Source organism: Chroicocephalus ridibundus, chromosome 2 (genome assembly GCF_963924245.1).
Source record: "Chroicocephalus ridibundus chromosome 2, bChrRid1.1, whole genome shotgun sequence".
NCBI classification, from domain to species: Eukaryota; Metazoa; Chordata; class Aves; order Charadriiformes; family Laridae; genus Chroicocephalus; species Chroicocephalus ridibundus.
In genome coordinates, this window is record NC_086285.1 from 127,200,916 (window position 1) to 127,213,919 (window position 13,004).

General features: G+C 42.0%; 1 protein-coding gene across 6 annotated transcripts in view; it reads left to right on the forward strand.

Moving 5' to 3' along the window:
* Positions 1-13,004, forward strand: part of LYN (LYN proto-oncogene, Src family tyrosine kinase) — an 86,423-nt gene that overhangs the window by 71,721 nt on the left and 1,698 nt on the right. For all 6 annotated transcript variants that reach the window (XM_063326882.1, XM_063326885.1, XM_063326883.1 and 3 more), the window contains exons 11-12: positions 5,771-5,924; positions 7,799-7,930. In XM_063326882.1, the coding sequence (XP_063182952.1) occupies positions 5,771-5,924; positions 7,799-7,930 (286 nt within the window). The remainder of the gene's footprint in view (positions 1-5,770; positions 5,925-7,798; positions 7,931-13,004) is intronic.

Consider the following 13,004-nt stretch of genomic DNA (forward strand, 5'->3'; position numbering starts at 1 on the left):
TAGAGATTTTTGATGCAGTGCTTTAATCTCTCTCTCTCTGCTTTCTTTTTTAAGGGGAAAAGGGGAAGTCCTAGATCAGAATGAATTTAACTCTTATTTGGCATTGGGAGATTTCTGCTGCAGTCTTGCTATATTCCTTTTCAGGTTTCTGTCATTTTTAATGATATCCTCTAATGTACCAGTGTATAATTATATATGTTACTTTAGTAATCCTTTGTTTCCCTGAGTCTGCTTTGACTGCATAGCTCTTGACTGGATGGAGCAAGTGAAATACATTTTTGCAGCCTTTCCTGAATTCACCTTTAGCATAAGCACTGCTGCAAACTGAAAATTGGTGTTACACTGATATGTCACTTGAAGATTAAAATGTGACTATTTTGCAACAGTTTTCAGTTGCCGGATAGAATCATAGAATCGTTTTGGTTGGAAGAGACCTTTAAGATCATCAAGTCCAAACTAGGTGCTAGGTTAGCACTGCCACATACAAAGGGTCTACACCCCTTCATAGACAGAGTCACGTGAAGGTGAACTCTCTTTGAAAACTCTGCGATCAAGAAGTACATTTTATTTTTTTATGTGTCTGGACATTATTGAAAGGCATAGTGCTTGGAGATATGGTTTAGTGATGGTTTTTGTCAGAGTTAGGTTGATGGTTGGACTAGATGATCTGAAAGGTCCCTTCCAAACTAGGCAATTCTGTGATTCTATTCTATGAAAGGAACCTGGGTTTGGTTAATCCCAAAGACAATCTTGTCCAGATCAATAACACCTGTTTGCTTCAAACCTTTCAAAACTGCAGACTGTTTTTAGTGAGGCTCTTTCCCCAGGAGCTGAGAATTACCAAATTTAAGGCAGTGTGAACCTCAGGATATGCTCCGTTATTTCCTCTGCTTAAACATCACCAGCAGGATGCCCCCTCCCACCCTAAGGGCTTTGGACTCATTTCCAACCTGGTTTTCGGGCTGTTTTACCTGCTTTGGCAGGAGCATCCTGCATCCCTGCACCTGAGCTGGTGGGCAGCCAAGAGCAGCTCTGAGGCCACCATCCCTCACCCGCCGAGCAAAGGAGGAGGGATGCTGCCGGGATGTCCTGTTCGCGGCTGGGCCCTCAGGGGCAGCATCCCAGCCCCGGGGAGCGAGCGCAGCAGTTCAGCCCCGCTTGTCTCACAGGCAGCAGCGATACAGAGGGAATTTCGAAGCTGCCTTTATTCACAAATCCCTGCCTTCTACTGCCTGCGGTTTCATATGTAGTTTTATAGTTCAGATCCTGAAAAGAGTAAGAAGCCACATCTGCCAACACAAAATCTGTTAAAAGTACACCTAAACCATCTCTAAGTAATCATTTCTACATAAGTTTGGTTTAAAATAGGGCTGGAGAGGATTGGGGAGGTTCTTAGCCTAGTGTTCTCAATATTTTGGAAACTGTAGGTCACAGCTTTTCTTTTTTCCCGGAGTTGACTTAATTTCTAACAAATACAAGCTGAGCCATCACTGATATACTGATCCATCACTTATATTTTTTTCTCTGAGTGACGATGTGTGAGTTTGGATTTACTGACAGTTTTCAGGTGTCTCATAAACCACATGTATCCATGAAAACTGTCCTAACCCGGTTCTTTCCCTTTTCCATCCTGTCTTCTTATTTACCCCTTTGTCATTCATGTTAACCATGTGCGCACCCTTGGCCCTTTCAGTGGAGAATGGGGCAAAGGCGGGCATGTAAAAAGTTCTCTGTACCATTTGCGTGTAGTCTTCTGCATCATTTAATTTAATCATTCATTTAATGTGAGTGTTTTCCTTGGTCTTGTTCTATTAGTAATGCACCTGTAGTTTCCTTGCTTATACTTACTGTTTGTACCAGTTTGTGTGGGTGGTCTCTTCTGATTTTTATTGTATTGGGGAATTTTTTTATATTTTGTAATTTGACTTTATAATTTTTGTGTGTTTCTGACCACACAAGATTTGGCCAAATTTTTCTCATCAGGCGCTGTCTTTACAATAAGCGTGATTTGCCCTTGCACTTGTAATTGCTGGGTTTTTTTCATGGTGTAGTTGCTCCTGAGACTTTTTTCCCATGAGGCTGTACCTGTCAGCCCTCCAGTTGTTTTAAAATTTGCTTTCCTGAAAAAAATATAAATCTTTGGCCATTCTTTCGTTCCCATTCATTTTTATTCCACTCTATTTCTCGACCCCTGTCACTTAGTTTTCCTCCTCAGCATGATATAATGCATTCTCAGCACGATGTGGAAACATCCTATCGGGCTGGCCCTAAACAAACCCATCTGGCCTCTTCAGTATTCCACATTTTTACATATGGCCTAGAAATGTGCAAGCGGAATCCCTTACGCGCGTTGCCGTAACCCGCTCTCTGCATGAAGAAACAGCATCGCAACCTCTGTGTAAAACACGCCCGGTTTGAAATTAGTCTTGCAAAAGAGGGTCACACAGCTTCGGAATGGAAGTTGAAATCAAGCGTGTCTTTGAGTTGAAAAAAGGAATCCAGAAGTTCTCTGGTTTTGCAGAAAAAAAAATAATAAATTATAATACGGAGTTTCACCTTTAGAGGAAAAAAAAAAAAGCACAGAACTGCCCATCCCTCTCTGTGCCGTTTAATGTCAGCTGTGATGTTGCACCAGGGAAGACTGCTTTTCAGGTGGTGTAGCTCTTCTGTGACAGGAGGTTCTCCCCTCCCTACTTCAAAGTCCTCTGCTGCTTTTGCCTCTTTCCCGGAACACCTTCAGAAGCTAAAAGAATGGGTCAGAAAGTAGGGAATGCAATGTTTTCAAAGCGTCCTCCTATGCGCCGTGGTTTTGCTACCATTTTCTATCAGGATTTTGAAAGGGTTTTATACCTATCTGTGAAATGACCCACGAGTGTTCTGGAAAGTTAAGTAATTACCCTGCTTTACAGGTAGAAAGAGCAGAAAGAGAGAGCAAAGAGCAGCGCCAGTTGAAATCACGCCCCAAATGGGTGACAGAGCTGTCTGCAGAACCGCGGCTCCCAGTCATTCAGTTATGGCGTGGCTTTCAGCTGAAGCTTTACAGTACGGAGGCCGTCTTGTGGAGTGGCTTATTCCTTCCAGAAAACTTTTCTTCCATTCTGACCCTGGGTGCCTAGTTCCTAGTATTTAGAGATTTGTTGGTTGATTGTAAAAGGATTCAAGAAGCATGTCAGTAGTTCATTAAAGGCAAAGGGGAAGCTTGATGCCTCCTTGGTACTAACACTTATGCAGTGTAGGCAGAATCCTCTCTTAAAGGCCACAAAACATATTCCAGAAGCCCAAATTAGCTTTCCCGTCCTGCTCCCGAGTAGTAGTTATGTCTAGCCGAACAGTCTTGGCAGGTACCAACGATCATTAAAAGAAGGGGAAGAGGGCTTTAATCTTCTTTTGTTCCTGTGAATTTCTCTACTTTTAACATATCATTTGGCAATGAAACCCAACAATTATCATAAAGAATTATTACATGGGCTTTGGCACCCATTCCCTTGATTTAAAAAATCCTTTTTTTTTTCTTTTTCTTTTCCAAAGCAAAGGCTTAAAGTGACCAGATGTGTGAGTTCAGTTGTCCAGTCGCTGTGTTTCCCCTCCTTCTCCCATTCAAAATTCCTTGCCCATTATTCTTTTCCTACTTGGGAATTTTTCGCGTGCCCAAATGCTTGCACATACCTGGCTTCTTTCAATTTCTCTGGTTTACTGCAGTTAAAACTATTGTTGTGGAATTTCACGGAAATGCAGTTTGTATTTGCTGAAAACTTAATGGATCGTTTGAGGTCACATTCTTCGTTTGTGACTACTCAGATGATGACTTCACTGAATCTGGCACAAACACAAGGAAATAAAATGGTCTTTCCTATGGCTTTGCTTGGATGGGCTTGTAAACGAATGTCTCTTTCATGAAGTCGTTCTTCATTCCTCAGCCAGCAGTTTGCCCAAATGTTAGATCCGTGCAGGGAATTAGGAGGAAGATCGATTCCTTTGTGATGGTTGATGTATTTTTGGTGACGTTAGTGGACCTGTCTGCATTTTGGTCCTATCTGCCAAGCTGGCCAGTCCAATCTCAGCATTGATCTTACAGCAAAACCTTCCCTTTCATCTCTCGGTCCTCCCCGAAGTAACCTCTCTCTCTCTCTGAAGAGAGAGGCAGAGCAGGATCTAATCAAATACTCCTCTGTTTTGTCTGTCAGTCTCTAGTAAGACTCTCTGTGGCAATCATTCACTAGTAGCTGCTTCCTTCATTATGAAACATCTTACTTATTTCTAGAAAATGTGAAATGCAGGTGTTCTTCATTCTCTTCATCATCCGAGTTTCTTTCTGGGCTAGTGTGAGAACCCCCCTGCATCACACAAGGGCAATGTAACGCCCCATCTGCAGACTATATGGGTTTGTAAGAAGAGGTTTGCAGTGGGAGGAGGTGGGAGGGCAAGTGGCTCTATTTTTCCATTGCCTAAACCGAAAAAGAGGAACGAAGACCGTGTGGTTTTGTGTTGTAAGCGGTGGCAGTGTGTGCCTTCGCGGTACCCCTCGGGGACTTTTTAAAAATGGATAAGCAGAAGTTATGTTAAAGTTGTCTTAAAATTGGGTCAGGTGCTCCTGCCCGCTTTGCTGCACGGCTGAAACGAGCACCTCTGGCGCCGAGAAGGGGTGCGTGCGCTTGTCTTCTCCCGAGGTGGAGGGGGAAGATCCCGGCTATGGGTGTGCTGGGGACTGGCACTGGAGACCTACTGCTTTACTGCTGCTTCACCAGCCAATCTGGGAGCCGGTGCGTTCCCCAAAGTGCGCGGCCGAGAGCGAGCTGCCTGTCACCCACCCACAGGCAGCCGGGAGAGGTACCTGCGGCACAGGTCGGACCATGGGCCTGGCCCGGGAATGACCCAGAGTCTTACAACAGAGAGAAAAACTGCCAGCTCACCAGCACTGGCTTTATTTCTCTTTTTTTCCTAGATCCTCTCAATCTTTTCAACATCAGTTTTATTGCTCTGAGTTTAGAAACTATTATTTCAGTTTCTTTTTTACTGAAAAGCAAAATGTTTTTCTACAGGGGGGGGAAAAAAGAAACCTTTAGTCTGGGCAAATACTGAAAAAATCATTCCCAGTGCATATTTTGAGGACATTAATCATCTTTAATTTGGCTTGGAAATTAATTTGGGCTGCTGAAATACAAATTAAGTTTACTTATGATAGTATCTGAGAGCTGGCTGTTGCCAAACACTCCTCGTGTGTGAACAGGTACACGGTGCTGTAGAAGAAAATAAAGATAAAATTGTTTGCCGTATCTTAGTAATTGTTTCCTGATTGTCCAGGCCCATACTGAGTAAACAGAAAATTGTTGGGTTTTTTTTTAACTCTCTCTGCACTGTTGCTTTATCAGCCTTTTAAAGAACATCCATATCTTGTTTAAGTTATTAATTCCTTCCATTTCCTTAGTATTTGGAAAATAAACTGGTTAGTAATTTGGGGAAGAGACTATTTTAGTAGAAATCTGAGGAAGGTTTTGATTTTGGTACAGGAAATGTCTCTAATACACGTCTCTCTAATCCTGCCAGCTGTTATTCACCCAAACAATTCTTTTGAAGCGGCTACTGTAAGTATTGCTTGGCAGGACTGGATCTACGTATAGGTTTTTCACGGCAGTCACTCTTTCCTTGCTTCCATCTATAAAAGTGCTCCAAAGATACTGGTAATGAATAAATGGATGCGGCTTTGCTGATACCTTGGAAGATGGTGGTGTGAGGTGTTGAAATATCAAAGCAGTTGTTTCTTCGGTTACAGATCGCAGAAGGGATGGCATACATAGAAAGAAAAAATTATATCCATCGAGATTTGAGAGCAGCGAATGTTCTGGTTTCGGACTTACTGATGTGCAAAATCGCTGATTTTGGACTAGCGAGAGTCATCGAAGACAACGAATATACAGCAAGGGAAGGTATGTATTTTTATTTTTGTCCTTAAAACTTCAGCTTCTGGGAGGCAGCGAGGCTGTACCTAACAATAACATGGTCACCAAGGACAGAAAATGCCGTAACAACTTCCTAGAGGCAGCGTTCCGATGTCAACAACTTTTAAAATAAATAAGGGAAATAATAATAAAATTATTTTTATTATTATTTTTTAATTTATATTTAAATATAAAATATAAATATAAATATAAAAAATATAAATAAATTTTATTTATTATAAATAAAAAATAAAAAAAATTTCTGTGCTCCCCAGGCTTTTTATTTATTTTAAATAAATGTATTTATTTAAATAAATATATTTATTTTAAATAAATTTGAAAAACAAAGAAAATTGAAAGTGCTGAACTGCACACGAATTTTTCTAAATTGGACAAATTAATTGCACACCGACAGCTTCCATCCCACTGAATTAAACGCCAGGAAAATATGATCTCATTTTCCCTTCACGTCCTTAAGTGCCTCATCCACCTCCTTTCACTTAGGGAAAGGAAGGGGCCCTAGCAGGTGTAGTTGCTGATAACAAGGAAACCTTTAGAAGAACTCGCTGTCTTTTGAAGCTGCTTTAGGAGCTGCAGCATTGATTTGCGCGTTCAGCAGCGTTGCTGCTAGGTGTGGGGACGCTGGCGGGCTCCGCACACGGATGGCAGGTAACGTCGCAGCAGGGTCAGGACTGGCAAGAGGGGACATGACACTATTGAAGCTATTTGTTTGAGTTTTGCTAATGTTGTCAAGGCTCCTTTCAGGCAGCGCCTAGTCAATTCGTTGTAGTGGAAAGTTTTTTTCGGTTCTGCTTCCACGCACAGATGGCATTAGGGTGACTTTTTGGAGCAGGTTTGTTGGCTGGGTTTCCCCCTCTCGTTTTAAAAGACGCTACCTCACATTTTCACACAGTCTGGGTGGAAACTGGGGTAATGTAGGACGAGAGGGGAAGAACTAAGGTGTGAAGAAGAAAGAGAACAATGCACTACGGCTGAGATGAAAGGAAGATGAGCTATTCAGAAGCCACTGGGTAACAGTAATTCAATAGATCAGAGGGAAGGGCCTGCTTAAGCTGTTTTCAGAGGTGCAGAACCCATATCTGTGTTTCTTAGCTAGCTCTGGACATTGTATGTTGATTAAACGAACATTTCAGGTTATAAATTCTTTATGCCGAGTTTCTTTGATGTGTTTTCTGCCATTCAGAAAAGTTTCCTAGCTTCCCAGGTGTTTTGTGCCAGAATGATAGAGCAGGCTAAAAAGGGCATAGAGAGAAATACATGCTTGTGTTTCGCTTCGTTGTCTGAAGAGCTAATGTAATATTCCCCAACAAGGGCTACTTGAACTTTTCTTATTTAACTGGGATTTTCTGGAGTCAGTTAATTAGACATGAAAGACAGTATTTGAAGATATGACTTTTTAAGATATGACTTGCTACTGCTTTTGTATCTATGGCTGAATGTGAAATGAGTTAAAGTGTGTGTTGCAGCTGGACTGACTTTCTTTGAGATAGGAAAAGCTTAAGTTGTGCGAAGTTCCAGCTGATGGGAATTGTAAGATTGTTGCCCGAACACTGGGCAGAAGGGAAAATGGTGACTGTAATTTTAGCAAAAATTAACTATACGTAAGAGTCAAAAGGGGCTACGTAACTTTCGGCACCTTATCTGCACCTCTGACACAGGACATGCAGTGTGGCAACGTGCGTCTTGCAGCACATCTCTGCTGGTAACACTCTGACAGAAGGAGTTCCTGGTAACTTTGCTAATTTTGGGGTATCGTAGCCAAGTCGTTTGAGACCTTTTAGTGACTTGGTATCGAGTGTTTAAATTTGCCTTTGACTGATTGAGACTGTACTTTTTTGTAGGTGCAAAATTCCCTATTAAATGGACAGCACCGGAGGCAATAAACTATGGATCTTTCACTATTAAATCTGATGTGTGGTCATTTGGGATTCTCCTGTATGAAATCGTTACATATGGAAAGATTCCTTATCCAGGTACGGGTGTGCGTTTATGCTGTTGGTCTGTATTTATACTTTGGTGTTAAAAAGCAAAGACAATACCATCTGACAGTAGTGACAGCAGTGATTTGGAAAACATCTTACAGGAATGTTATTGCTTTGAAACCTCTCTGGGGTGAATTTTAGCAGACAGACTAAAAGCACCATAAACATGTAGTCATTTCTATATATTCAAAAGGTGAATTCAAATGCTGAACTGTCACAGATCCCAGCTTTACAGTCAGCAGCACAGTCTCTAATGGTGCTGTGTAAGCTGCTGGGGTTTTTTAGTATCGTAATATGTGAAAGTACTAAGTGTGTCTTCACGAGCAAATAGGCTGTAATAATTTGTCAGCGTTGGCTAATCTAAACAAATACGAAAGCAGACCCTAAACCAGTGTTGATGTACCACTAGGAATATTTACTCTTCATTGTTCCATACAGCTCAGGTACACGACCACATAGGAGTACATCAATCACAGCTGCATTAAGTAGCTGTGAAAGGGTTACGTGCTTTATGTTTCATTTTACTTTCTGTTAAACAAAATACATACTAATGTTTCCAGCGCACAGAAACAACTTGTATGAAGGGTATTTTCGCACGCAAAATTGTCACATCTCAGGCATAGCTGATTAACTCGGGGCAGCAGACGGCATTCATTTAAGCTTACTGAGCTTATGGAAAATTAACCTAAATTCTCTTATCTTGTGGGCAAATGGGGAAAGTACAGCTGTATTCACCTGTACTGCACACCTCGTAGACGGAGTGACTCATGAGAAGAACCCGTAGGATCCTGCAGTTTACAGGCAGTAAAGGGAGACAGATATTTCATCCCAGCAAAGCTTTCCCAACGCATCCAGTGCAGCAGCTCTTGCTATTTAAACAGTGAAAACATTCTCACCACCACTTCCTGAGCTGCTGGAATTCAGGTTCAGCTCTGCATCCTGAACTGCTGGAGATGTTCACAGGGGCAGACCTGCGAGAGCCGAGTCCCAGGACCTGAAATGACAGTAGGCTCAACACCTCTGGGCACAGGGAGACAGGTAGCAGGGAAGGGGTGAGGGCAGCCAACTTTACGCTACGTTATGGAAGAACATATCAACTTCCCGTAAAAGAGGTAGAGCAAAACCAGACACTCTCATTGCTCGGTAAGGTTCCAGTCCAAGAAAGCACTTAAGCTCAAGGGTAACCCCCTTAAACTTCAAGAGGTGATAGGGCTGCTTGCACAGCTAAGTGTTTAAACATGTGCTCCGGGTTGGTTTTTAGGTAAGGGCTATAAAATATGTGACTGAGTAGCAGGTCCTCCCAAAGCTATTCTGAACACTGCTCATGTTCCCAGGAAGGATCAGATGGGAGTTCTACGCTGCCGAGTAATGCATGGCTCTTCCCACAGTTGGGATATCTTTTTTTTTTCCTGTTAGTACATGTCTATGTATCCAGACAGTTGCCTACGTTGAGCTGGGCTCACCAAGTTATTTCTGGATGCCTTGAAAATTGTCCTTCACTGAGCAAACCTACGAGCTCACCTGGAAACCAGCAGTACAAAAATACAAACCCCAATCCAATACTTAATTCTGCAGCTAAGTCTGCTCTCTCTTCACCTCCATAAAGCATATCATATTTTTATTTTAAAAACAAAACCAATCTGTAGAGCAGACTGTGGGAAAATGTCCCTTCTAGTGGAAGTCTGGGCAATATTTTTTTTAAGCGTGGGAGCATTTTTATGAGCACCATAAATAGGCCATACACTATGGATTCATTTGTCAACCAGCAATTAGAAACGGAAGCCTCTTGATTGCATACTGGAAGGTTTTAATAGTTTGCAGGCATTGCTTGGATTAAACTGGAAGAGGGATATATGTCTATTTTAAATAGAAGTTTACATTGAAATAGCCTATTAGACTGAAAGTTGATACTGAGGAATCAGAAGGACAGCAAAATAAATAAGTGCCCAATTTACTTTACACGAAGAGATGTGACAGGTTTGGGCAAATTACCCCAGCATGGCAAGAGTAACTTAGTGGTAGGTTGTAACCAACAGCCACTGGAGAGAAGCAGTAAATTGATTATTCAATTCTAACAGGAATGCTTGTTTAAATTAAATAATTGTTCTCAATTATTAACCAGCAACTAGCCAGTATTCAACATAAAGCTGCATATGAAACAGTTTGAGTTGAAACTGGCAAGTAGTTAATACCCGTAAAGAAAATCTAGGCAGGCAACTTGGTAGGAAGCATTTCCAGCCAAGAAACTTGGGTCTTTTGTGATCTTTGTTCTTAAATTACAACAGCTGTTTCTCTTCCTGAGAAACTCAAAGCAATTAGTGGGACTATAGTTTAAGGAACTACCTCAGAAATATGAAACAAGTATCTGAATCTCTGGGAAAATAAGTTGAATTGGCTGTTAAAACTAATTTCCAGGTCATTATATAGTATGTCAAATACGGGCAACATCTATACTTGCATTCCAATTACGTCCGCTGCTCTTCACAAGATATGCCATTTTCTGTGCAGTGGGATTCTTCCTCCATACCATTGTGGTCACATCATTTCCCGGCCTCTAACATAAGGAAATATGTCTTTATCTGTGAAGCTTAAGAGGTACCACAATGTAAATTAAGAGACATGTACCAACCCTTTAGAGCCAATGTCCTTTGCTAGCATTTAAGAGGGTGTAAGTGTCACAAATCTGCACGTGGGATACATTTCTTTTACTGATTAGGACGTAGTTTTGATGAGACAGGTAATTCCCTAGACAGAAAAAAAGAAAAAAAGTGATAACCAAAAAAAAAGTTAAACAAGTAGCTATTTTGAGAATACTACCTGGACTGTAGGGTAGACAGGTAAGCCTTTTTGTTTTAAATAAACCCCCAAACATATGCAAGTATGTTCATGACGTATTTACTATGAAATCCTGAGAAAAGTCTCTTTATTTTTGCCCTGTGAACTTAAATGATTATTTAACAGTTTTTCCTGCAGGCTAGCTGAAACACAGGCTTTGTCCTTGGCATTCAGAATGTGACAATCAATCAGTCCTGCAGACGCTAGATCTAAGCACAATCCTATAAAGTACTTAAACCCACAGAATCGGTCCTGTTCTGCACAAAATTCCAGTAGCAGCAGTTCTCATGTAGCAGCACGCAGTCAGCTAAGACTTTGCATAATGTGAATAACTATTTTACTGCATACGTTATATACAATCCGTTTCCTTAAGCTCAAGGAGTCAGATTGCTCTTCCCTATAAAAAGCTTTATTGCCTTTCTTCCTCTGTTTAGTTTGTCTTTATATAGCAGTAATTCCTTATTCTGTGACAACACGCCATTCCACTGCTACCTTCAAAATACTGTTTTTCTACACACGTGTGCAGTATTAGCTCAGGAAAATGTCACTCCTCCTTCCAAAGCGGAACTGAAAATACAAAAGATGTACTCAAAGTAAGCACTCTGAGCCAGACACAGATTTCATGGCTGACAATATTTCCAGAATAGGTTAAAGCCAAAAGGCTTGAACTGAAGTCAACTATATGAACTTTAGTCATCTTGGATAATCAAAGTAGTTATATTGGATAAAGTTGTCATTTGGCTGTAATTCAAAGGTGTCCTTACCTGCCAAGTGGCTTAAGTCATAGCTTTAGTAGTCAGGTAACACGTACAAAGGTCCGCACCGTCTGCAGCAACAGAGCTGTATGGTCACCCAGTACTTGGATGCACATCTGCATCTGTGCTGCTGACTTTTCTTCAGGCAGGACCCGTCCTGCCTCCTCTTGGCAGAGTGTAGCTGCTCTCCCTGCACCTATAGGGAACTGGTGCAAGCGGGAGCAGTGAATGCCATGCACGCACCCCACCGGAGGCCGAGTTCCCTGAGAAAAACCATGAGAAACTGTAGTCTTAGGCAGAACTGCACCATGTGGAACATTTGGCCTGAGGAGCGGCCAGCGGCTGCAGGGTCTGGAATACCCTTCTCGATACAGGGAAAGGCTTCACTGGTGGTAGCAAATATCTAGGCTGAAGCACAGGTGCTTCCTGCATGCTCAGTCATCAGAAGAAATAGCATTCACTGGAGTACAGAAAGCTTAGCATCTGTGTCCTGGAGAAGGTAATCCTGGCACAATTACTCCACTGGGTTGCATAAGATTTGCAGAGGATGGGACAAGCTGGAAGGCAGCTTTCTGCGTAGAAAGTGTTGAGCCTTTTTGTTGGCCCTGCTGTAGCTGACCTTCTGAGAGCAGGTGTTGAAATAGATCTGTGAACCAATCTCTCAAGGATGTAAAAATGGAGGGTAAGGGTGGGGGGAAAAAAAAGAGAGGCGGAGGATGGAGTCCAGGGCAGGCCTGTCTCACATGACATTAGTTGGCACACGAGGCTCAGGATGCTCTGCTGGTAGTTAAGAGTTCTTATCCTCTGAAAGAAAACTGGAATGGGGAAACAAAGTAACGCTCAGCACAGCTGGCAAGATGGGTTTGCGCAATAGGAATAGGATGAGGAAGAAAGGAGGGGAAATTGCCTGTTACAAGTAATGACATCACGAGTGACCATGTCCAGTATCTCGCAATCAGCAGCACTTACAGAAAAGCTGATGTAGAAGAAAATCTGAAAGTGCGTTACTACATTGTGCAGGGTGATTGAGAGCAGGGTCAAACAGGTAGGCTGCCCTTTGTCTCACTATGGATAGGGTCTACAGTGAGCAGGCTAAAAGCTCTGCAGCTGGAGACAAAGGCAGATGCCAGGGTGGGTTTTTGCTGTGAATCTCACCCCAGCTGGAAGCAGAATAAACAGTGGCAGGACTGGTCAGTGGAACAGGACGAAGCTGGTTCTGGAGACAAGAATTATGATCTCTTCCACAGTCTCATTAGATTTGGCACTAAAGAGGTTGCTACACTCAACTTAGGAAACAGAAATCTTCCTCCAGGATTTTCAAAGCAAGTCCCTTGGTGCCAGTGCACACCTCAGCCTTGTTTATCAAACTCATATTAGTAGCTCCCTTTAATAAGTCGTAATAGCCTTGTATTATTGGGTGAAGAGCTTTAGATTGAAGTAAATAAAAAAGAAAGAATCGTTTCTTCAGGAATTGA